The sequence below is a fragment of the Macrobrachium rosenbergii genome, chromosome 31 (genome assembly GCF_040412425.1).
Source record: "Macrobrachium rosenbergii isolate ZJJX-2024 chromosome 31, ASM4041242v1, whole genome shotgun sequence".
Classification (NCBI taxonomy): domain Eukaryota; kingdom Metazoa; phylum Arthropoda; class Malacostraca; order Decapoda; family Palaemonidae; genus Macrobrachium; species Macrobrachium rosenbergii.
In genome coordinates this window covers 29661918-29689181 of record NC_089771.1, presented here as the reverse complement: position 1 = coordinate 29689181, position 27264 = coordinate 29661918, and the positions used below count along the sequence as shown (strand labels likewise).

At 37.3% G+C, this 27264-nt stretch overlaps 1 protein-coding gene and 1 long non-coding RNA gene across 3 annotated transcripts in view; both read right to left on the bottom strand.

Moving 5' to 3' along the window:
• Nucleotides 1-2948: 2948 nt before the first annotated feature.
• On the bottom strand, nt 2949-16034 carry LOC136855496 (uncharacterized). Of its 2 annotated transcripts, none has more exons than XR_010858048.1 (4): nt 15954-16034; nt 7975-8178; nt 4828-4992; nt 2949-4494 (listed from the first exon to the last, which is right to left on the bottom strand). It is a non-coding gene; the product is annotated as an uncharacterized lncRNA (long non-coding RNA). The 2 variants fall into 2 exon arrangements; XR_010858049.1 differs by lacking the exon at nt 15954-16034 and adding an exon at nt 12673-12804.
• A 3656-nt stretch (nt 16035-19690) lies between these two features.
• Nucleotides 19691-27264, bottom strand: part of LOC136855495 (zinc finger protein 609-like) — a 154079-nt gene continuing 146505 nt past the window's right edge. The window contains 2 exon segments of the mRNA XM_067132581.1: nt 19691-22761; nt 24891-27264. Coding sequence (XP_066988682.1) covers nt 22697-22761; nt 24891-27264 — 2439 coding nt within the window. The 3' untranslated portion in view covers nt 19691-22696.

Below are 27264 nucleotides of genomic sequence, written 5' to 3'. Positions count from 1 at the left end.
TGTGACCACCTTGTATCAATCAGCTGACAATCAGTAGCTTATGTAAATTTCAAAAAAAGACAAATTCAAGGTTGATGACCAATGTTTGGATATGGCAACTAACTTTTCCATCGTTTCTTTTTCATCCAAAATTTGACAAAGCTTTTCACAGGACTTCATATCAATGACTAAACCTTTCAGTTAGAAAGGTGACACGAAAATGAGGTCACTTCACTCATTCCACCGACAGTGAAGTCTTTGTTTCACCTCTCAAAATTCAGTGTGCTTTTTTTGTCAAGGTACTTTATAGTATAACAGCCATTCTAACATCAAATTTCCTTTTTTTCTTTTGTCAAAACAGGTCTGTCTGTTAACCTAAAAACAATCAAATTACCTCAGATTTTCATATTTGGGCACCCATTTTTGTGTAATTACTGACCATGTTATGAATCTGTAGGGTTTCTCACGCGCCTCGTAAAGAGACCATTGCGGTATTTATCCCTACTTTATTTCACATACACGAATGTAATGTCATGCTAAGGCGAAAAAGGTGTTATAAGCCCCAAGCTGGTACCCCCTTTTGAAAAGCAGCGTGTGTCCGAAACGTAATTAAAACTATTGTTATATACTCTACTAAAAGGATTACTTGTAGGTTCAAACTTTGTTAATATCTGATTTATGCAAGTTTATACTTTAAGACATCTGGCGGGATAGAAGTCATATTCAATACTTATGAATAATCCCAATAGAAAGTATGTAACTACCATAAAAAATTGTGTGGTCTAGTCGTTGCACAAAAGCAAAATGACATTCTGCTCTTAAATTATAATATGTGATACAAGCTAGATTTTACCATATTACAAGACCAAACTTACGTGAATTCTGTCACGAAATATTTGAAAAAAAGGAACCAATGATCAACTAAAATATAAAAGTTCCCCATAAGATTTTTCTTAGAAATAATTTCAAGTCGTGCATACGGAGTATTTTTCTATCTACACTATTTTAGTCAATGGAGACAACCGTACTAATAAATGTTTACCCTAAAGGAAGAATTCTGTCAGCTTCTTAAGTCGATTACATAATGGGTAAAACGTTCAAAAATATGTACACTGTAGCGCCATGTCTTGCTTTTTGTTTCATCGATTAAATACAAAACTCAATTTCCGTAAGAAGACTTACTGAAAGTCTCGTGTAAAACCTCAAAAAGAAGACGGAAAACATTTGTCTGAATGTTTGGAAAAAGTAGATTTTCTTGCACGTTATTTACAGGGAAAACGAACTCAAGTTTCTTTCGCTATTAAACATCTGTTAAGTACAAAAGTTTGGCAGTAAAATTCCACAGGCAACACCATATCATAAGACTACGTGTCAGGAAAGCACCCACCAAAGTACAAAATCACAGCCATAGAAGTAAATGTCAGCCTAGGCTTATCTCAAGTTATCACCTTACCTCTCTCCAACCTTGGATTTCCTGTGGCCCAGTTTTCTTTCAGAGACAACATTTTTCACCAAATAACCGAGAAAATGGGAATACACGTGGGTGGAAAAACACAAGTACTGTATAAGGGATCTTCCTTATCATGGCAATCAGCAGTCAGCTTTGGAAAAACTGTTCTCTGAATCGGTTTCAAGCTGATAACTGACTTTACCTCCTGCTGGGGGACTCCTTCCTCTGGGCACTGCAATGCTGGCTCCAAGGGAGTCCATTTATTTTAAATTTCTCCAGTTTTTTTATAAACTGTGTATAAATATATACATTATAAATATATACATATGAGGACTTCTGTACTTCAACTTTCATCCCCTTAATAAGCATTTTTCATAGTCATCTATAAACTACCAGATCTAGAAAGTTCAGTTCAAGTTACTGTAATAGTTCTCAGTCTGTCCTTACCACCTCGAGCAAAAGGCCTCCCTTCACAAAACCAAGATGCAACCGGCAACTTAAAAGCCATGGAAAAAGGCATCCAATCACTTAAAATTAACGACAAAACCTCAGAATTCATTTAAGAATTTTGTGACGAACAACTTTTCACTAAAGGTTTTGCAACAATTTTATACCATGACACCCTAAGATCCACATGCAGTTAAGTTATCATGGAACAATTAAAGCTAAGAATGTTAAAAGTGAGGTTCTTCAAGATTAAAAATTAAGAGAAGATCTTAAGAGTGGTACTGTAGTTAGTACTTGTGTAGTACGCATCAAGAGGTTTCAGCAAAGCCTGCATGTGCAAGTTTTTCTGTACTACATGATGCCTAGAATGTAATGATGATTCTTGAGTGCATATTGCATCGCAAATCCACAATGAATGTTGAGTGTTGCAAGTGTGTGTTGCTGAGGTTGCTTCAAAAAAAAAAAAAGACAGTTTAAGAGAGAGAGAGAGAGAGAAATGTCAATGTACAGATACTTTACTAGAACCCAAAGTTCGCAGACGAGCAGAACTGCTGATTCAGTGCAAGTGTCGAAGTGTGCAATGTTTTAGCTCCCTAGTTATGTGGTGAATCTGGAAGATATTTATATGCTCAAGCTTGTACAGGAGATGTGAATAAATCCCTTCAATGAGTAGTTTGAATAAATACAAGTTTATCAGTTTGCCCCTCAATGATAGTTTGAATAAATCCCTCAATGAGTAGTTTGAATAAATCCCCTCAAAATCATTCAAATAAATCTTCAATGAGTAGTTTGAATAAAACCTCAATGAGTATTTGAATAAATGTTGAAAGTTTGAATAAATCCCTTCAACGAGTAGTTTGAATAAATCCATAAGTTTGAATAAATCCCTTCAACGAAGATCTTAAAATCCCTTCAATGAGTAGTTTGAATAAATCCCTTCAATGAGTAGTTTGAATAAATCCCTTCAATGAGTAGTTTGAATAAATCCCTTCAATATGCAATAAGTCCCTTCAATGAGTGTTTGTGTTTCAATGAGTAGTTTGAATAAAAAAAAAAAAAACAGTTTGAGAGAGAGAGAGAGAGAGAGAGAGAGAGAGAGAGAGAGAGAGAGAGAGAGAGAGAGAGATGCAGAAAATGTTTAACCTATCGTACTAATTTTAAAGTCTTTCAAATCACCTTTGTTTTTATGGGTCACAATGCTGCAAAGGCTTACTACTTCTTCAAACTTTCACTGACTTGGGCCACTGGGGACCATTCGTCTACTTCATTGTCCTCAAATTTGAAACTAATCAAACTTGTATGGTTTAAGCTAGGAGTTACTCTACAGTACTAGATATTGCTAAAGAACTTTGTGGAATTATGGGTTCTTCCTTTCTGTGCCATGAACCAACTAACAAAGACCCTAGTTACGTTCCATAAAAAAAATTAAGAGTAAGAGACTGAGAACTGATAAAAAAGCAGAAATACAGAAGTCCTTTACAACAAAAATTTACAATTTGACATCACAAAATGATCCCAGTATCTAAATCCACTCCAGCTTTGAAAAGTGACATTCAATGGAAACTGCATGTAACAGGTGTACACTCAGGTCTCTGGAGAAAGATTTCTAACCTTAACTTACAAAAGAATTAATCTGTACTTCATGTGTCTAAGACACCGCAGCATCGAGAGTTTTAAGCTTACAAAACCTGTAACTCGAAACGAGCAAACGCAGATTTCTCAAGTTATTTACTTTAAGACCTAATGCATGTAGCAAATAAGTACAAACATGACTGGAATGACTGTTTTAAGCAAAGACAGCCCTTCCAAGTTAAAATCTCGCTCTTGATAATTATTCAAAATTTGACAAGTGTCTCGATAACACCTATACTTTACATGGCTAATTAAGTGGCTTCATACAGTCACTCGTAGGGAAAGTTATATGGAAAGCCTAACGACTACTAAGTACTATCTCCCATTTACTTTCCACCAATTCCCTTAAGTCTTTTCACACTACGGCATCCAGTTTCTTGCACTAAAGATTATTCCAATTTTCACCTAACTCAACCCTTTCTTGGGATCCTTACATGGAACAGCTTAATAGTAATAGTTCATTAAATGATAACTATCATAAAAGCTAAGTAGCATCCCAATTTAATCACTGTCCCTTGATGGTCCTGATCTACGATGGTTTAGATATTAAGCTGATAGCATATTTAGATAAAGAACTGTGTACCCTGAAACACATTAAGCCACCTGATTGCTGACAAATTAATAGGACATTTACATAAACTATGTATACAAATTATTCTCATCCATGCCTAATATTAAACTGAAAGGATGCTTAATTTCAAAATATACTGAACTACCTTTTAACACATTACAATGTGTAAGAAATATGCGTAAAAACCACTTATGAAACTTGTATGAGCTATTACAAGCTGCTATTAGGCTAAAAGCTATGTTATTTAACCAACTAATTGCTGATATTTAACAGTTTTAATACCACTAGTTATGAAGTGATTAAAGTATATAAGTTTAAATAATAAAAATGGTGCTGAAGAACGTTGGCCATAGTAGATTCTTGCAATACTCTTCCAGACTGTTTGATATTCCACTCGCTGCCAACTGTGGAATTTCTGAAATAACAAGAGCCAAGATAATAAAAGGGTATAATTAGCTATACCTGGACCCTATCACTATGATAGTCACAGATGTGTCAGGTACTTTCAGATCAGTGTAGAACATCTGTATCATTTCATTTGGGACATCACTGAATTCCTATTTAGTCACAGCTTTAGTCAATGTTAATTGCGATGCAAATTTTACTGCAACCAGCAGGGTTCAAGCGTTAATCTGAATTAGGAAAATATTTTTATCTAAATGAGTTATATACATTTCTGAAAAAAGTTCATCATTCATTTTCCAGTTACTAATAGGATGAGACTTTATTCATGTTCTTAAACACTTACCTTTTATTACATATATACACAGCTGCTTTGGATTATCTCATTAAAAATGTGTAATTACTTTCTTCTTTAAAATGTGTTAATTACTTTCTTTAAAATGTGTGGAGTACTTTCTTCTTTAAAAGGTGTAGATTATTGTACTGCAAGAACTTTCAGGCTGCGGATCACCTGAAGGACAAAATACTGGTTAATTAAACTGTAGAAAATTAGGTCTTTTACATACAAGGAAGACATCAAAATACAGACATCATTAGCTATAGCCAGGCCTCTAGCATCCTACACAAAAGTTATTACCGAGAAGGGAACAGGATAACGCACTGGACATTGTATAAATCTAAAGTTTTATCAACGTTATTTTTCTGAAATTCAATTCTGTCTCAGCAACAGTTACTAACTGATCATGTCATAACTGATGTGGTGGGTTGTCATAAACAGTTAACTGACATGGTGGGTTACAACTGTTGCAGAAAATGGCATAGGACTGAAAACCATCAGACCTACTGAGAACTGTAGATTGTTACCACCTGCAAAACGAGAGATTATAAAAAATCACTACTCTTTGGGCTTGGTTATGTCTGTTTAAACGATTTCAATAAAGCTGGTAAAATTTGAGTTAACAGGCCTTCAAACTTTCAAATTCAAAGGCGTCTATGAAATTTAAGCATAAAATCTTATTCCTGGTTTAGGCTGCTGAAAGTGATAATCCATAAACAACGCTGTCTATCCACCTGCTCAAAAATTTCAACTGAACTATTTACTAAATCGACCTGTAGTTCTGTATTTTTTAGTCCATCCCAAAATGAATTTCTATTGTACTAAAGCAGATTTCCCTTAGAATACTCATTCATATTTAGTACAGTAGTCGGCTACCTCGATAAGGCTTTAAATTCATATCAAGCGAATGAAATTGTCCCACATCTTGCTGGGCCTATGCATTATTTTAAAAGGCAGTTTGCATGAGGAGTTACCCTGCACTGCAGGGTAACCTCTCAAAGAAATGAGCACAAGGTTTTAGGGTTAGCAATGCTGTGTTTAGAGGTACTTCCATTCCAAATGCAGTCCGTCTGTAATTGACAATTCCTCAAAAGATTAATTAAATGCAAAATTCGATGACTTCCGCCCCCTCCATAGTAACAAATCTACATCAAGGACTTGGATATTTTCAGGAGCTGATGCCAAATGTATTAACATGAAGGCAATTTAAAATATTCTATTTAAAGCTTGCTACTAATCATACGGACCACGAAAATTACTTACAGTACTTTATGGGGGTATTCTTCAGCCTTTTTTTGCTTTTAAATCAAGTCATAGTACAGCCAACGACCAGCTTTTTTGTGTAGTTAATAATTCATAACACAAGGGCTGTATTGATGAAATTTTAAAGGAATTCTCAGAAAAAGTATACCTGAACTCTGTAAATGCTTTTTCTGATACTAGAGACGGGATTCTTCTCTCGGAATTGAAGTAATACTTGTAGCCAGAAGTTTGTTCCAAATCTGCAATGTCAGCTCTAAAACTACTCTAATTTTACGAGTGAGGAAGCATAACGTCAGATTTCACTTATTTCAAGGATACTTTAACTGCCAATTGGGTTTCTCTGAAATACTCGTACTGTACTCAATGATATACCATGACATTAGTTCATTCAACGTCGTTTCAAGTTCAGACAAAATTTGGTCATTTATTAAGATCTTGATAGAAAAATGCAGGGCAGTTATCCGAAATATTTTAAATCAAGAACAAAAAAACTGTAGACCACATTCTTCTTTACAGACCTCAATCAAACTTTCATAGATCCTTTAATTTGGAACTGTTCCTATGGAAGCTGCATGTCACTCCGGTTTCCAACATTAATACTACATTTTTACTAGTCCGTATTGTTTAAGATACATTCTCTCCTAATGATGAAGATTCATTTCAGCACCTGATTTAGTACAGACAGCTGGCCACAAATTCCTCTCAAAATCTAAGAGAAGAATCTCATCCACAGTATGAGAGAAGCTATAACTATATACTTAGATTTTACGGTGTGGTATACTCTAAAAATTCTGTAAAATTTAATTCACCTCAGCTGCTTAAAACATCTACATTACTGGTTGCACACTAAATATACTATATTCTTAACTCTCATGGTAATAATTTACAAGTTTTTAAATATTCTGAAGAGTTCCCCATAAAGCACTGCAATATTGCAATGTAAAACAAAAAGCATTGCAAGATTGCAATATGAACAACTTATCTTTTAGCTGACTTCTCCTGGCGAATCCTGCTCTCCCAGAAACTCCATCCAATATTTCATTTACACTCAGAAAATATAAATTTCAGGCTTTTGTTTCCCAGTTCAAAGGCTAAGTTTTTATTCGAGCACAATTTTACTTAACTGGCATTTATCTTGGGCACGTCATAGGTTTTATTAGGTTTGTGAAATCCACGTCCATGGGTTCTCTCAATGTGGCTGGGTATTTATATCCTATTTTCACTTCTTGGGTTGATACGGCACATCCTGTGGTTGGTTTTAAATTCTCCCTGCAAACTGTTTTGTCTCTTCCATGATTGTTCAATGTTAGTTTCATTTTCTGCACATCTGCTTCCAGTGTTTCAACATTTTGTTTCCTTTTTTTTTCCCTCCATCATACGCTACCAAGTTTTATTTTTCGTTTGCTTTTTTCCCATTTTCCAGTGTACTGATTTTCGCATTATTTTCGTAGATTTTCTCATTTTTATGGCATTTTCCTTATACTATTTGTACATCTTTTCAATTAGGTCTTGTGCTTTCTCTTGCCATTTAAGAGTTTTCTGTTCAGTTCTTTCCTAGTTTAATTCATTTTCTGATGTCCTCACTCATCAATGGAGGTTCCTGTATTTCATCATTATTCCCCAATATTTTTAGTACGTTCTTTCACCTATTTTCCTATCCAGCCTTATTATTAAGCTCCCTAATGATTCGTCATCTGATCTGTAATACTTTCACTCTTGCCCTTTTTCGAGAAACGTAATCACCTGCATCAGTACAGATATTTTCTGTTATAGTGCTAGGCTACGGTTCGAGAGATCAAAGAGCTGTTTTCCCTCAACCACACACATTTGTAGTAGCAGAATGTTTTTCGTGAAAGCTAGAACGTGATACTTTTTTTTTTTATCTCAACGCACCTTTATGACTAACGTTATCTTGTCTTTTGTAAGAAAAGATATTTTCTTCAACACCACGTTATAATTTGTATGGCTTTCTTGTTCACTTGTTCACATCAGTAATTTTGTCTTTAGCTGCTCGTAGTATTATCTTGAGTGACCATCACCTGCTTGCTTGGTATGATTAGAATTCTGCGAATGCCTTGACTTTCTCTTGAAATGCACCTGCAAAGAAAAAGGAAGCTTAACTAACTTGAATATGGGATGATAAAACTTAAACACCTTTCTGAATGCAGCCACGTATCCTTGATGTACTGGTCTGGATAATTTATCTACCTCCCTCCTGACTATGCACAGTGCAGTATAAACTTAGGTGACAAATTAAGTTATAAATGATTATCTAACAAAAACAGCAGTTTATTTTGCTTTGAATACCATATATTAGAGTCTACACAATAAACTAGTACTGGTATGTGTTCGGGGGACGTGTTGCTGAAAATGTCCTGCCAGATGTGTACCTTTTCGTAAGGAATATTGGACCCCAACAGAACTTTTATCACTACTTACATTGCTCAGAACTACACATACATGGATATATCCTAACCTACCCTTGTTTATTTACTTAACAGAGCGCCACGTCCTTCATTGCTGGGGAGAGGACTGGGGAACATGACATTGGAGCAACCTAGTACTACCTCTACTCAATCGTCTCCCAACAGCCTATCCCCAGGCGAAGCATCAAGTATGACATTAGCTCTAGTTATAATTTCTGCGCGAGATATAAATACACAAAGCTTATTTGTCACCAAGCTCAATTCGTAATTTCTGCATGACGAGATACAAATACACAGATAGCGTTGGTAATTACAGGCGCTCTGTAAAGTAAAATGGCCAAACATTACACAACTTCCACAAACGCTCAGCCATCTTGGAAGGGTAATCGATTGTTGCTCCAGTTCAGAACTTTTGTGGGGTTTTCTTCAAGTTAATTGGGCTAATACTAGTTCCTAGTGATCCTTTCTATCAATGGACTTTAATGCAGCTTAGGATACAGCAGGCTCGTAGCACTCCATTTATGAATAACTGACAAAACTGACTTGCGTAGGTAACTAGGCGCAATCTCATAATATGTTTGGTGGTAGTGAAGCATTCAGTCTACGACCTTTCATAATTTCATCACATAATCAACTGCTTCATCTCTGAAGCATTGTGGGCAATTCATATACAAATTATATCAAGAACTGCTTAATTTACTTGTAAATATAGCAGACAATGTGGATGAAATTTGTTGTAGTTCGTACAAAACTCAAAATTGGGCAACTAGACAAATTTCTACCATATCAAGTCTCGTACTCAAGATCCAAGTAATTCGTACGTTAAGCCAGCATACACTTCCGTATGGTTTCTTGAATGAAACGTGGAAGCATTTGCATAGCGATTTAGCGAGCTGTGCCGATCTAGTCGAATCAAGGACACCATTATGACGCATTAGAACCGTTGGCAGTACCCTTAAATCAATTCCAAATTTATTCCCTACTCAAAATCTTAATCAGGTGCTATGAGGATGAACCTACAGTCAGCTGGACAGAAACTGTAATACAACTGAGGCAGAATGTTGCCCAAAATTTTTTTCCTCTTAAAAACTTTATTGGTTTCTTGGTTTTTGGAGTCAGATTAAACTTTGTATTGTTATTGAAGTCAGGAATTTTGTAAAGAAATTTTTCCAGTTGGTTTTTGTCGTATTTCTACGGAGCTCTACCTTAATTGAAACGATATTTCATCTGCAGTTGAAACTAAATATTTTTATCTACCGTAACTGAAAGCGAACAACAGTTAACTATTTGTTATAAACATTCACTTTATTGCTGGTTATTACTGTATCAATCTGCCAATGTTTTTATTTTTTTAATCCCACCATTGGCTCTATAGCTTCATAAAAAATGTCAGATTGCTTCTCAACCTACCCTGCAGTGCTCGGCCAAACATGGCTTCCAGACGTACGATTACTTATTTCGAAACTCCCACTTCTATCTATTAAACAGCCAGACCCCTGAAGGCAAAATTCAGCTAAGAATCCAGACGTAACTCGCCTTACACTTGACCCTTCCGAGAACATGTTTCGCATTCATATAAAAAAAAATCGCATTCATAAAAAAAAGGCTCCAGGCGCACTGTCGACCTTTCACTTGCAATAATCATACATCGATTAAAACAGCCCGTTACTACAATGATGTATCAAACGATAGGCTTATACGATAACTGCCCCAATCTAAAGAACTAGAAAAGTTGGAATAAGTTTCTCCAGTCCAACTGACTACGAATTATTTCTGGTAAATTGAAGGAATTCACTAACTCCTATATATAGTATGATCAGAATGACAAGTTACTTAAGTAACGTATCAGACATAGGCCTATAACTGCCCCAGTCTAAAGAACTGGAAAAAGAGTATATTTCTCCAATCCAACTGATTACGAAGTATTTCCGATATATAAACTAAAGGAACACATTAACTTCATTATACAGTACGGGTTTTAAGGCTAATCATTAACCACACCCAGAATGGTCAAAAACATTTCGACCTTGACTTTGAATATAAATAACCTTTGACCATGAGTATAAAATTACAGAGGAAAATACTACTTCACCTTTTTTCCATAATTGCAGTAGCAACCTCAAGGACATCCTAGGATTTCACTGCAGGTTTTTTTTTATAGAACTGACCATTCTAAACCTTCTTCTGAAAGTGAAATAGTTATCTCAAGGATGGCTCGAATTTCTCTAAATCCTAAGAAAACTTTCTGTATTCGTGATGCCGTCTTACCCTCTGATAAAAGACAACTGCCTTTGCCAATTCTGCGAGAGAGAGAGAGAGAGAGAGAGAGAGAGAGAGAGAGAGGTTCCTGTCTCTCGAGATTCCAGGAAGAAGGGCAGCAGGAAGCCAACCTTCCTATGTTTGTACTCACACTGTCAAGGTTAAATTATTCCTGGGGCAATGCTTTGTGACGATGTTCTCTGCGACCTAACGCAAATACCCAAATGTTGAGAATTCTCTGGAATTTGCGTGATTGTCGAAAGAAATGTGGAAAATTTCTCTAAGCCTATTGTATCTCGTGTGGACATTACCACACAAACATCATGACAGCCGTGTATAAGCTAACTTTGATGCACGACCAGAACAGTGGCGTGTCAGAATGTGGACATCTGTGATTAACAGAAGAAAAAATGCAGAATACACCAAGAAACTGCGGTAAGATTAATAGAAATACTTAAGTACTCGAGTATCATTATTAACCTTATTTAAAATTCGCTTTATCTCGAAGTAATACCGAATGTAAGCTACGCCTAAGGTGCATCTTCTGTAATATTCAGCAAATTTACGTCGAGCGCACCTCGTGTTGGAGGATACGTTAATGAAAATGTTACAGAATATTGTTGTCTTCAAAAGGCCCAAATATAAAAGTATTTCACGGAAAATACTTTACACTGACACTTAGCTGATCATTCACGGTGAACACTAACATATGTACGCGCAACGTGATAATGAAAACTATACAATATAATCAACTCTTTTTGGTTACGAACCAAAACAGTCGACAGAGTCTGCCCAAACAGTTGCTAATGTTACAACTAAAAAATTCATGTTTACTGAAAGGATCGGAAAAAAAACTATTTATAAAACCATACTTATTGATTTGCTTATTAATTCCGGATAATTACGTTATATCTCACTTACGTAACTGGACGCATGGCTCCGTTTTGCATACTCCACACGACCTTTGAGAATCCAGTATAAACACGATTCATGCAGTTATAACAGATTATCAAAAGCTCTTTCCTCTTACCTTGATACTAGACACGAGAGGAAGATCCTTAAGACGAAAAAAACAAAAATACAAGAATAAGAAGTAGGAGGGGGTGGGGCAAGAAAGATGACCAGGGTATAAAACCGTGGTCTGAGGAAATGAACACTAGTTCTCTCTCGAACGTCGAGTGGACCGTATCTCTAGACCAACATGAAGGGATCATTCTTTGTTGTAAGTAAAATGTCTATGGCTAAGAGAAGCACCGTATTTTGTTCAGATTATCAAAGTGACCTTCTTTGTGTTAGCTCTAGTATGAAAATGGGTGGATAAAATTATATTTCACTTGGCAATAATTGTATATCTGAAATTTTTCGAAAACTTTGATTAATGAAAATAAACTAATGTCAATCCTCTTTAATACTAAAAATTGTTTATCTTTGATTACTCAAGAGTTGACTCAAATCTCTGTAATCCGCTGAGCACAGTGTATAACCTAAAGCCAGTTACCTCAGGGAGCCTGGGTGAATTTAATATATTTGGCACACAGCTGGTCCAAATAGGGGCAAAAGATAGTTAATTTCATACGAATTCACATGCAAAATTAAGAGTTTAAGATCGTGTTGAAACTGATGTACCTTGAATCCCAGCACCACTCGTTTACCGGCTATATTCAAGTTCGATTTTGTGCACTGTCAAAACACAAGGTCATTGCGTTAAAAATGGCTTCAAATACTTTCCCGGTGGTTCTGTTACACTGAAGTGTGGGGTTGCTACAAATGACTCGAGCACGTATCGGTTTGATTAAAGTTTACTGTGCGAGTGAAATCATTAAACACCAAACAGCTTTGTATTTTACAAATTCCGTTCCTAGTAATATGAACTTCAAACTCCTAAGTAAAAAATAAGCTCACGTACGGTTTAATTCTTCTCTCGAATGTTTAGATGGATTCCAACGCTTCACACTGGCGTCGTCTAGTAACAGTGAATGAAACATTTGTTAAATTTTCAGGTGCTAATTCTCGCCTCAATGTTGATGACTGGGAGAGCAGACCACAAAGAGGAGGATAAGGAGGAGGAAAAGGCCCCAGCAACCCCATTCCTCCCCATACAGCAAGCAGCACTGCCGCCGCCCGTCGTCTCCCGCAGGAGATCTGGCGGATACGGGAAGCGCAGTATTCCAGACGGCGCCCTTGAGCCGGCAGACACTGATGAAGCCCACCAGCGGAATGACAATGCAGCACAGCAGTTCCTGGCTTTTGCTCCCCCCGGGCCAGGGGCAGGGGCACTGCCCACCAGGAGGAGAAGTGGAGGTTACGGAAAATAATGATACGGTTCAGTGGCCGTATTTAATTGACTACACTACAGTAACCTTCATGGCAGGGCAGTGTACACCCATCTAATGTCAGTCAAACAGGTCCTACCTTATTACTCAGATTTGTAACGTTTGCCATAAACCATTAATTTCAACTATATTTATGCAATAAATTATTTATGAGTATTTTAGGCCTTATTAGCATACCTTACTTAAACATTATAGCGTATTGTCAGTTATAAGCCCTTCAGGTTTCACATATTTAACAGTTTGTACTGTTGTGTGAAATGTTCACGCTAACATATAAGCAAATTAAATAATTTCTGCTTGTTAAAATTAACAAGATCACAACCTAAACTGAGTGCCTGTCCTTACGGCTTTCAAGATGAGTAGATAAAATCTAAGTCGCTAAGGTTACTGTAATTCTCATTACAAAGGTCATCTACACAACTATTCGTTCAACCAGTCGAAAAAAACAAGAAACAATATTTCGAGTGTTAAAATGCATTTTAGAAGTGTAGAAGGCTAAAAGTGGGGTGCATCAACACCATTTACTTAACACTTGAAAATTAGTTAAATGTTTACGGGAAGGCTAAAAAAAAACAGTGGGTGCAATATAATCGACAAAACTAGAAACAGGATAAATGCCGAGAAGCTAACTAGACGGCCACTTTTATTTAACTGCTTACAAAACAATTACAGGAACCACAGAAAATGGAGACTGGAATTGAACAATTTCATAAACATGGAGCTTACAGCATGGCAAAGAATTTGAGACTACTGTCGTCAGAATACCTGACAATACTAATCTTGAAGAAGGTGGCGGGCGGGGAGAGTGAAAATTATTAAGGTCTCTGTCGACTGAAAATTATTAATGTCTCTAAGACTAAACCAATGTTGCAACATACCAATATCAACAGATACGGCAGCAACAGTTACCATTAAGAAAAAAGGTTGGCCGAAAGGTGCAGCAAATGCCAAACGAGAGAAAGAACAAATGAGCGAGTAGACTACACACGCTCCTTAGGCTAGGCCTAAGTGTTTAAGAAGCCGAGACACAATGAAATTTCAGTTTCGGATTCCTTAGCCTTCAGAAATAACAGTAAGCCTAGAATTTAACACCGATTGATTTCACAAAGCTAGAATGGACATTTGTCCACAATGGTTGGTTAAGTCTCACTTTTTAACTATGGAAACTACGTTAAAATAACTCTGGTTACATCCGCTTAAAAGATAATAATCCAGATTTAATGTTTGAAGCAATGTCAGCCTTTAGAGGCAGTCCCAGTCATTAGCACTTAAGCAATTATGTGCTGTTCAATGAACTTCAAGCTTATCTATTAAAAATTCTAAACTAAGAACCAACTCATGAATCCACAGGAAAACTAAAATCGATCGCAAATTTCTGTTAATGTTGTCGGCTTTAGCATAAAAATCTTATTAATCAACTGGCATTACTAATTAGTCACTGAATACCAGTCAACATTACCCACTCGCAAGTTTGCCCTCATTTGCAGTATAGCCATTTTCGAGTTTAATATACTAACTTAAGCAGGATAACCATAAACAAATACATATGTTACGCATTTGTAACCTACACCTAACAAACTTCCGACAAGGACTACCGGGGCATTGAAGTCCCAAAGCTTCGGCGCATAAAAGGATGTAAAATCAGAGGTACCGTCTGAATATTAAGTAGTTTGCCTTTCCCATATGCAAATGCCTACGCAATACACAGGGAATGATAATGTTTCTCATCAACTCCACAAAAACATGCACCAAGTCTGCAAACATCCCCCACCTCAACCAAAACCCCCACCAAACACAAACTCGATGGCGCAAGCAGGAAAAATTAACTCGCACCTGCCAAATGACATTAGCGCTCCAGGTTAAAGCTCTCTCTAGGATGGGTTCAGCTGTTCACATACGGTACACATGCTGTCCATTTAATTGTGCAAGTTCGTTTTATTATAAAGTTAATTTAATATTTGCGAACTCACGGCTACTGAACACCTGTCATTCTCTATTCCTAACTCATTCTACAAGTATTTCTTTTATATAATTTACGGAAGCGTCAACACATACCAGGCATGTGAAACCTGGTATAATTGATGCTATTTGGCAAGTCAAGTTTACAGAGATACACTAACATTTCTGGATGGACGAACACCGGGAACATGTAGCTTAAGCTTTTGTACTGGCAAGGGCTCCTGCATTTTAAATTCAAAGGAAAACAGTTATCACCACCACACAAAAAAAAAGGTAAAATAGTTTAATTTTTGAAAGAACGTAACTAGCATCATTGTGACTCTGGGATAGACTAATTATAGTCTATATATTTTCAGCAGTTAAGGGGAATATACGGGGGTTTGCCCTCATGCCTATTCGTAGCCAATAAATGTACCTCAATGGGTGGATTACGTTCACTATATCTACAAATTAAGTAAACTACAAATCCTTAATTTACACTGGATTGGGTTGAAACAAAGGGTAATTTAACATTACTTAGACTACTTGCCGAGCATTAAAATACCCACAAATGCCCCTACGTATGATTAAGATCTTTTAAAAGCAAGGTTGCTAAGACTAATATACCAACTTTTACCAATAACTTACGCTGTCTTCCATAAACCAGGTCCAAACTCAGTGGGCCAAGATAGGCCTAGAGCCACTTTTATACCATAACACCTTCCGCCATTCGGGCTATTGGGGCTTAATTAAAAGAACAAATCTAACTGAATGTTAAAATCGAAAAAATTGTTACTTTTTAAGACCACATAATATAGTTTCACGCAACCCCAACTTTTGCGAACAATGCACACCGTTTTGCTATACCAGCAAAACACCTAGAAAGCTGTAAAACACCCAGACTATAGATTCTTACCGTAAATTACACATCTCTCACTAACAACAGTCACTAACAGGAGCCGGCGATGAGTGAGAGGTGTTTTAATTTGGAGAACCTTCAGGCAAGGACCAAAAGTGACGTTTGGAGACTGACCACAAGAACTTGACGGTCCTTGGCGCTCTCCATCTACGAAATGGAAAAGAACTTTACCCGACAGAAAACTTGTTTTATTTTCTATTTTCTTTTGTGGTGTTTTCTCTTAATCAGTTAATCTGTTGTCAAGTAGATTCGTTATCACTTTATAACTTCTCATACTGGGAAAATATTCTAGACTCAAGGTAACATCCCCTTTTTGTTTCCAATGGTGCTCACGATCAAGTTTAAAAATTCCTTTCGAAACCTTATTTCCTGTTTGTCAAATACGACATAGCGAGTTAAAAAAATTTCTATTATATTTTAAGCATCGGGATTAGCGAGCATGCAAAGTGAGCCTAATTATCGAACTGATCACGGAGGTTTAGTTCTCCACTTAACATTCACCAGCGGTTTGATGTAACAAATCGTTCTTTGGCAAGTCCTTGCTGCTACTATACTCCGTCAATTTTGGACTCGAGAACGATAACCTCACATTTTGAGGTATGCCTCAAAGTGATGGCATACCAATTCTTGATCTTTGGACTCGATAGCTTTGCACCAAAAGGAAGGCATACCATTTTTTTTTATCTCCTAACTCGATAAACTCACACCAAAGGGATGGTCATTGGCAAATATTACTTTTATATTTATATAGTATGTGCATGAAATATTTTCCGATTCCCTTACAGTCTAAGGGAAAGAACAGTAATTGTTTGTTTAATTAATTTCAAGTTCAGGCAAGAAATCTCTCCCATTTCTTAAACATCACTTGAGTATTCTATTCCATCTGATGAGATGCAAGCACACTGTAACCGTCATATTTGACAAAAATTTCAAATATTACAACTTTTTTCTTTAAGGCTTGTTAGTGGAATACCATCCGTTTTAGCACTGTATTTGTAAAGCATTATAATTCCAATTAGCTTCAAAAGCTTACAGACTTACAAGCCAGTGGCAATATTATCAGTGTTCATCCTAATGGTACTCGATAGTTTTATAGTACCTGTATGACCAAATTCTTAACAGGCTCCCTTGCACCAGCAATCAATAATTAGTAATACTAAAACCTGCTTGATTCCAACTATATTTCCCAACAAATACCTTGGAACACTATACAGTAATAGCCTCAAACTCAGAATTATCAAGATGTTCAAACTACTGTAAGCTTGATACTTTAAACTCATTCATAAATGTTCTACCAAGAATGGAGAAACAAAAGGAACGGCATGCGAGTTAACAGGAAATTTTCATTTCAGCTTCAGATCAGATTTGGGCAACAGGAGGCAGTTTAAACAATTTAATGGCAATTAAAAAATGGAAAATGGCCCAGGAATATCATTGAAACTCGATGATATTAAAAGGTTTTTGATAATGAGCATGAGCTTACGGAAACTCTAATGAATAAATGGGAGACTAGGAATAACTCTCAGAGAAGCAAGGTGAGGATCTGTATTGAACACAACATCCCTGTTGAACTGAATTGAATTAATATCCACCAAGCACCAGGTCATGCAGACCATATGGTGCTATGTAATGTGTTTTATGCATAAACTATGTTCAAGGCCAACGATTAATAGCTCATATTTGATGAAAGAATCTTGAAAGGAGGTTTGGGTAGTCACTGAATCCTGACTCTCAAGCTCTCCTATCTGATAAGATTTAATGAACAGCTTTCATTAGGGTACCTGGATACTCACAAGCAAGTAGTCAGGCAATATATCTTCACTTCAATCAGTTTTTAATAGTCTTCCTTACTGGCTCTCTCTACAGCTTTGAAATCTAGTATGTACCTCTTTCCACCTTTGGGTTTTCTAATACATTCTTCCAATCAAATACCTCTTATAAAGTATATACTTTTCTATTCCTCTAAAGCTTCATCTCAAGAAATCCTGTGCATCTCCAAAAATATCCACTGTTCTGACTTCCTTGGCCTGTCCTCCTACAACATGGTCATCACATACCGCCTCTACTCCCAATTTGCTTTTTTGTTATATTAAAGGTATTTTTCCACTTATAATTTACAGTCTGAATGAATCTTTAACATTTAATGCAGCACTGGCTTCCCACTATTCCTTTCTCTTAGCTTCATTCAATTTTGTGATAAAAATAACCCCTGTATTGAACCTTGAACTCTTGATATACCTGCAAGTTTTCACTTGATTCCTGTTACTGTATTATATATGTCACTTTTAAATCCTGTTATTATATAAAACACTTTTTTTAAATCCTGTTATTTTGAAAATAAACTAGACTAAAAATTATATAAATTTTTCCAGTAAGGCACAAAATTATCTACAAAAATAATTGTTTAATGAAAATATTGCCACAAAGCAACACAGTTTAAATATATACTGTAGGCAATGTCAACTTTTTTTTTACATGGCTTCAACCAAAAGTTTTATTGCATTGAAAAATTTAAATTTATTATTATTACTAAAATAGTTTAACCAGACCACAGAACTGATTAACAGCTCTCATAGGCCTGGCTGCTTAAATTTCTAAATCCAGTTAGTGCATTACAAAACCCACAAATCACAACAGCATTTATCTGCATATACCAGAAAATTCCTAATGAAAAATTGAGAATTTGAATAATTACCAGTAAAACATAGATATATGGGCCCAAAAACAATTATCTGAGGCAGATCACTAAACTTCAACTATTTGCCTCCGATAGTACTTTGAATCAAACCATAATTTAGAATCTCTACACAGATTACCAGTTCTACTATTTTAAAATATCTGGATTTACAAAAGCTTGGACAGAAGGCCTGTAAACATTATATAATTACCTACGGTACAATAAACATAGAAAATAATATAAAAGACAGAGTCATTGAAACAGGTAACATAAGATTTTTGCATTCCATTTAAATACAATCAGACAATCTAGGTACTTTCACATTCATCAAGTACAGAGTCATATTTAGACCTGCTCCAGAACAGGACACTTTCAATGAATAGAAAATTTCAATGTAAGCAACTTCTTGTAAGTTTCACTCGTAATCAGCACCAAATATAGTTACTGGTACCCTGCTCTTATTTCATTTTCAATTTTCCATGTTGATAAATTCTTACTGAAACTGAAATATGTACTATATATGCTGTTTATCTCCTTTCATGAGTAGACATTTCTATATCCTCACTTATTTCTTGAAGAATACACTTTCAATTTGATTTCAGTACTGTAAATCATTTACATGCTTTCAATTTATTACTACTTCTCATCAGCTTATGTGAACCTCACTATACATCACATCTGCTATGCCTTTTTCAAGAGTGAAAATGGATTTACTTAGACGTAAACAACAAACAGGTCACTATATACCTCTCAACATAATGGGGATAGCTGTTCTGTCTTCTAAGAGGCTTGTAGTGTAATGAAAAATTTTAGAATAAGCTAATAAGATACACAATATTTAGCCCAGTCATCTATTAAGAATGTTTTTTAAAAAACAAAATCAATACAGTACATAAATATAACACAAATTACAACTCTCAACAAGAGCAATTCACAAAAAACCCTCTAAATATACTTATTGTAGACATATATTAATATCACAAATGATGGAAATACTCTAGCCTGGTAGTTTAATAATTTCTGTACGTAATATCAGGTACTCAAATAAAACGTCTGCTTACAATAAAAGTATTTTATTCCGTAAGAAGCCAAATCATAATGTACACTGGAGCATCAGGCATACCCGTGCCCTGTGTTCCTTTTAACATTTGTACAGCAAAATGATGTTCTATCACGCACTGACCAACTGATAACATTTCCGAAAATTTCATCTCTTCTTCAGGGGAAGGGAAAGGGGGTGAGGGATCAAGGGGAGAGCAGGGGAATCACTAAAGGCCGTCACTGAAATTGCAGTACGTATAAATATTAAAGAATTTACTCGCACGATCACAGCTACCTCTACAATAATAATAATGAGGGAGGGGGGGTCACACTGACCAATCACGGGTTAACATATCCATTCAGAACAACATATGAGCAATCACAGGTGACATCATAAATAACCACCTTCAGCCCTAACAGATGATTCGGCCAAGACATAAATATCCCCAAAACCCACTACTACATAACCAGACAATATGCAATGTACCCTTTCAGTACGATTCCGACGGCTTTTCCCAGATACGTTATACAAATGCTAAAAATTTTCCACCATGTTCTAATGATGCAAGCCAAATATAAATGATCAATTATGAGACCTTTCGCAATTTCACTGCAGCACAGCGTTTGGTAACAAGAATGAATGAAGACCTAACTTGCCATGGCACTGGCTTACTACCCTACAGCCTACCCTCAATATAAAAATAATCCTCCACATCTGACAACTATCGCTGCAAAACTGCCTTTGTTATTTTATGATTACACTTGGAAATAAAATGGATACATTATTGAATGTCATCAATAACAACAATAAACCGCTCTAATTCAAATTATTAAGTCTGTTTAACGATCCGCCATTATCAAACAAATGACATTTCATGATAAAATCAGAGGCCAAGAATCAAATTTTGAAACCTTCAAGTAGAGTAAAAAAATGCCTAAAAAGTTTTGACTCCTTCAGTTAAACAAAGACAAGTTCTGCAAAGAAGCACTACAGTACAATAATCAGGTAATGGAATGGTGACCAAATGGGAATGAATGCTGATGAAATTTCTACTTCATTCAAGTACCAACTCTGCTTACAGGAGAAAAACAAAATAGGGACTGAGTGCAGTTAATACATAACGCTTTTATAATTTCTTTTCATAACCTTACAAGAAACGACACTGCCTATTGGTGGGTTGTAAAATTCGTACAAGTAACTATCAACGTGTCGGCCCCTGAGTTTGCTGACCCTATCACAGATTGGCCAGAAAGAGAGTACGAAATGGGTTCCACAGAATGGTGATCACAGTATGAACACATGTACAGATGATCAGAATGATGATTGATGACGGTGAACACAGTGTATACACATGCACGCACACACACACCAGCTAGTCTTCATGTGACGGAGGAATCTCAAATAATGACTTACAGAGGTACTAGTGATTCCTGATGTACAACAGAAATTTGTCAAGTCAATGGTACCAAAATCACCACCAGATATTCGCTAAATTTTCTAATCGATATTCCATAACCTCACTAGTAACTTCCCAAGCTCAGATTCCAAAAAACCACCGCTCAACATCCCTACAGTGCACACTACAGACCATAGCCTCAAACCCAATGCTCTTACAGACGACTACTCTGCCTTGGACCAGCGTATGTTTTGGGTTAAAAGTGATCACAGCTGAAGGACAACCAAAATGAAAGGAAAAAAAGGTCTGACGCTCAAAATTTTGCCTGGAAGAAAGTGAAAAAATAGCTGCTATTTTAATTCCCATATAAATAATAGCCTCATCTGTAATGTAGCATTCCCAGTCATTCTCTCAAATGAAGGCATCACACCAAACCTAAACAGCTTGAAACAAAACTACAAACCACTTCAATTAGTTGTCCGTCCAGAGAGAAATAACTATGAAAAAAGTCAATGCAGTGTCACCCTACTACAGCTGAACTGTGTCACTTGAACTACACCTAGCCTAAGCTTGCTTCATAATGTTCCCTATGACATACCTGAGCTTAACACAATACTAATTTCTTGCACAAAGGCTAATGGTGTGAACACTTATGGGAGGTACTGCTTTTTTTTTTTTTCGAAACTCTGCATATCAAACTCACCTACACAATACCCAATACAGCTTCCGTAATGAAAGACACCAATTTGTCACCAATTATCTATAAAAATAAGGTAATTAACACAGTTCTATTAAATCACAAGCATAATGCCAGTCCAAATGTTGCCTATTATTTTCATCAGTCCATAGGCCTATTAGATTAATTATCACATGAGGCAAAACCACACCCCCTAGAATGACTCTGAGGTAAAACCAGATTCAGTAATAAGAGAATCTGCTCCAGCAGTCACTTGTTTATTTTTCTCGGTACGTCACGTCTTTCTGCCACTAACACCACAAGTGACCTTCCTTCCACCCACTGTTACCAACTCCATAAAATACCTGCCAATCGTGACAGAAACAATATCCAAATTTCATCTGATTATTTTCCGATTCAAACTTATGACACCAATTGGAATTTTGTCACATAAGATTCTGATTAGTTTTCTTTTGGCAATACATAAAAGACTGCTGGTGCTTACTTCCATGTCTGCAAAAATCACTAATTAGGTCCACTAGGTCTCTTCCTGTCACTGATAATCTACACCCGCTTTCACGAACTTCATCACCGTGTGCTTTTGTACTATCCCGCAACCATCCCGCTAACTTTAAAAGTTCGGTCAATCACCACATCAGACCATTTAGGAGGCCTTCTGACTCGTTTTGTGTTCCAAAGGAATGGAATGCCTTCTGGAAATCCATAAAAGTCACTTGGGAGAACCCTCCGTTTCAAGAGGTATTCTCCACTTCACTGACACGAACAGCGTCCGTCTTCATAATCTTAACAAATGCGACGAGAATCAAACGTGAAATATGCCATGTCTAAGCCCCTTCATCTTTCAACACGGGGCTGGCACAATTTCTTCTTTGTCTCGGCTCGTGGTAAATCCACCCACTGGGTCATCTGCGACTAAGGTTATTCAACCTCACTTGGCTGGAGGTAGACCTGAGGGTGCTGCCGCTGGTACTGGCGTCTGTCCCGCCTGCAGAGCTGGAAAAGACCAACGAGAGTCAATAAAATCCAAACAATGGCTATTTCTCCTAGGGAATTCTATTTTTAATACAGTATACAAACCAATAAAATGATGTTTTTACAAGAATATGATGTTACTTCAATAAAATAAAAAAGAGGAATAGTTTTCTCTACTCTACAAATAAATTCAGTATTTCACCACTCACCATATCAACATTTCAGTCTAAAAAATGTACACAAACATAATATACCAAACAGAAAGGAAAAAGTAAACAGAAGACATCAAAGGAAAAACATCAATATGCAACTTCAACTGTTTTGTGATATGCATGAACATACAGTAGCCTCCCAACTTATCAAACATTTCAGGGTCTGGCCTTCTAACGAACAGCAAAATGTAGTAATAAAGTCCGGTATAACAAACCTTCCACTTCATTTATGATATCCAACTGCCAACAGCATAATTTGCTGCCTAAGCCAATCTGTACTTTACGTTACCCTTCTAATTCAAGAGACTTACCCATAAATAAACTACTTCTAAAAGCTAACCAATGAATAAGCCAAAAAAATAATGCACTTGATAAATAGAAAATTCTGATTAGGTGAGGAGCTACTATACTATGAGAAATCAGACATACATGACCTATTAACATACTGTAATTTGAAGCAAAGTCAAAGCAAAATAATAATAATAATAATAGCAGTAGGAATTTAAAATGCTTTATTTCTTCAAATGTATAAGTACCAACAGCACACTATGGTTAATTATCTATTTAAATGAACAATTGTTCCCTTTACATTAGTTGCCTAAGGTTAAAATGCACTAAAAGTAAAAAAAGCCCTTATGGGATGTTAAATCCAGCCAACAGAAATAATTATAGCCACTAACAAAACAAACAGAACAGGGACCTGACAAAACTATATACTCTTGGAAGATGATATTCCTTATGAATGTTGTACATAACCTCGACAGGCAAGGAAATAACTCAGATTACCAGACTGCCACAAATGAACTTGATTAACAATGAAAAGATTCATTCACCCCTGAATGTAACAAAAATTTTCATCACCCCTAATAACCATACATTTCATACGAAACGCATTAAAATAATTGCAAGTATTCCTAGTATATTTATTTACTCAAATAGGCTATACTGATGTGTGTTCAATTAAGTTACTTATTACTTCAAAATATGCTGTATCCAAGATTCGAGAGAGTGGTAAGTTTACCTTGGTTGCCTAAAATGCCACCTCCAGCTTTTCAAGACCTTAGATTCTTCAAAATCACAATATGTGGTGGTTGACTGTGTAAGACAAATTCTTGCCATGCTTACATGTCTGTCATACAAGGTCAGGAAACATATACAGGTATAAAAGTACTTAAGGGTTAAGAAAACTAGCAGAAAGCACAGTCACATAGAAGTATCTTGTTCCTGACTTTTGTTAAGTCTGTTATCAGTTTTATGACTTACGAGATTACTAACTGGGTATAATCTAAATATTTTCGTACAGAATGTCAATAACTTAACACTGACAAAAGAAACATACACTACATCAAAAAGGAACTAACCCCACTCAAACAACTATTATTTCTGACAGTGCTGGAGTTTGCTTACCCAAGAAGAATTATTTTTTGACTCAATGAATTGCCCTAAAGGATTTTTTAAATGGGTGAATATTAGAAAGACATAAAAATTAAGTAATGGGATGGCTAGGTGAGAAGAGACTACAGGAAAAGAACAAACAGTAAGAAAGCAGTGCAGTTGAGGCCAGAGACACTCCAAAGAACCATTAATACTGCTCATCAAATAGAGAAGAGGTCATCAGCATGCAAAATATATGAATACAAATTTACAGCATTCTCATTACAGCAGAGATAGGTAAAATCTCAAAATTCAATGTAAGTCTAAACTTAAAACCAGAGTCTTCAGAAATGTACCAAATGATCAGCCTTGCATCTAGTGGACTGATACAGAACTAAAACTCAAGAAAAGATACTGGTAAAAAGTCAACAGAAATGAAATGACAAAATTATGGAACCAGTGTTTAATATGTTTAAGGAGTTCACCACAATTTTTCCAGAACTGTCTGTTAGGCTATTAACACCAAAACAAGCATGAGAAGTGCAAAGCTATACGAATTCTTACCTGCATAATGATACGGAGGGAGGAGCGGGTAGTGAGAGTAGCTTTCATGCAGGTGGTGTGGGTGTGTGGGGGGACGAGCTGTGGGGGGAGACCGCCCCTCTACCCCTCCTCCCACGGCCATAACCCCTCCATGGGCCAAGGAAGAGGAGGAGGAGCTTGTTGTGGCCACCGAGGTCAAACCTTCTTTGTTTGTCAAGGGAGATCCAACCTTCTGGGGTGTTGACTGAACTGGAGACGTCATTCCCAAGCCAGCAGGCGATAATGGTGATTTCAATGCTCGTTCCTGAAGTTCAACTATTTTATGATTGGTGTAAAGGTGTGACGGGTGAATCATGGCCCCACTAGACCCTCCACGGGAAAGGTCCTCGGGTGCATTATTTACAGCTGGACCAAGAGGAAATCTTGGTACAATTCCCGGGGCAGCAAGATAATGTGGAAAACCAGTCGTCATAGACATTGGAGGGACGATTGGGGGTCGATAGGGATCATAGGCTAGTGCGCCATAAGGAAATTGAGGGTAATACGCCGACGACGTTGGTGGTGGCGGTGGGCCAGTAGTTTCCATGGTAGGCTTCACCCCTTCACTCTTGGTCTCAGGCTTCTTCTCCCCTCTATCGTCTTTGTTGTTGGCTGGGCCTGCAGGTGGAGTAGACTCGACTCTCGGACTAGAAATGGAAATGGGAGGTGATGGCTTTGGTAACCCAGCTGGCTTTTCACCGGGCTTTTCTTGAGGTGGTAGCGCCTGCGGAGGAGGCCGCTGATCAAATGCATAGCGATAAGCAATGCTGGGTTCATACAGCCTCTTGTCTCCAGGTAACTGACCCTTCAGCTCAATGGCTTCTTTGATTATTGCATGATTTTCTGACTGCTTATCTTTGACTATACTTATTTTTTCTTTGGGTAATGCAGGAGAGAGCGCAACACCACTCATAATACCTGGTGCCGATCTAGATAAGTCTGTAGGGCCTTTGTCTCCATCTCTTAACCCAGGAGGTAGTTCTTTACTCTCTGCTTCTTTGTATATTGGCGCTTCTCGTAAATAAGGGTCAGGATAAGCGGGATTATATATGTAAGGAGGGGCATATATATACTGAGGTGGAATTTTACTTAAATATTCACTACCACCAGGTATTGGTATATTTTTATCCTTATCACATTTATCTTTAGAGTCTTTACTTTCACCTTCTTTACCAGGAGTTGTAGATGGAGGAGGGGGCTGTAAAGGAGGCATAAATAAGGGAGTGGGCTGCGGGTAATGGCCATAATACGCCAGTCCATACGGAGGGTACGGCTGTGCACCCAAAGGTAATTCCGGCTTTTTATCGTCTGGTAAATCTTTATTATCGTTCTCACCGTCTAGAACAGATGCAGGTTCATTATCTGATATATCAGAGTATGCTGGACTACGTGCATCTTCTCTTCTAGAGGCTTCTTCCTCTCTCGTGTCTTTACTCACCAAACCATTAACTAGTTCCTTGGGCTTCCCCTTTTCAGGTTCCACAATATTCTGTTTGACTTTGATCAAACCAGGGGAATTGCCAGGTAGGCTGGATAGTGGAGTGCCCTGGGGGGGCAACGGCATAGTTGGAGTCCCTGGAGCCCCAGGTGGAGTTTGCCCAACTGGAGGACGAGGACCTACGGGATTCACACGCATCATCATCTCAGGTCGACTTTCAGGTCTTATCTGTCCAGGCCTCACTTGTGGAATACTGCCAGGAACCGGAGACACACCTAGAGCTGGAGATCCTACTTGAGGATGCTGTGGACTCACTACTCCACCTGATCCTGTGTACATATAAACAGAAGGTTGACTTGGCTGAGGTTGTGGCTGTGGCTGGGGTTGGGGCTGTGGAACGAGGGTCTGAATAACACTTGGTTGGGAAGAGGATGAGGAAGAAGTGGAGGAGGAAGGGGTTGATGAGGAGGAGGCAGTGGAGGAAGAAGAAGTAGGAGGAGGAAGAGGAGATGGAGTTGGTCCTTTATCCAATTCTTCTGCGGGTCCAGGACTGGGTGTTTTAGGAGGACCTGTGTATCTCAATACAGAAGGTTTGACAATATCCTGATCTGTCTTGTCAACTGGCGCCTCAGCAACCGGGGAAGGTGAAGGCGGTCTGCTTTCCTCCACTTCGCTTTCTGCTCGACCTTCAGTGCTGGTTGTTTCGTCGTCATTAGTAACACTATTGTGAGCATGGCTCTGATGATACTTTAACCCGTTGATATGTTTGTACTTCTTGTTACAGTTAGGCTCGGGGCACTCTATCAGCTGAGGAGATGAAGGCTGTTCTGGCCCAGGACTGGTGGTACCATTGGTTGGTGTTCCTCTTGACGATCCACGCGACCTCTTGCAATTTTTAGAGTCGGTTGTCTCAGAGAT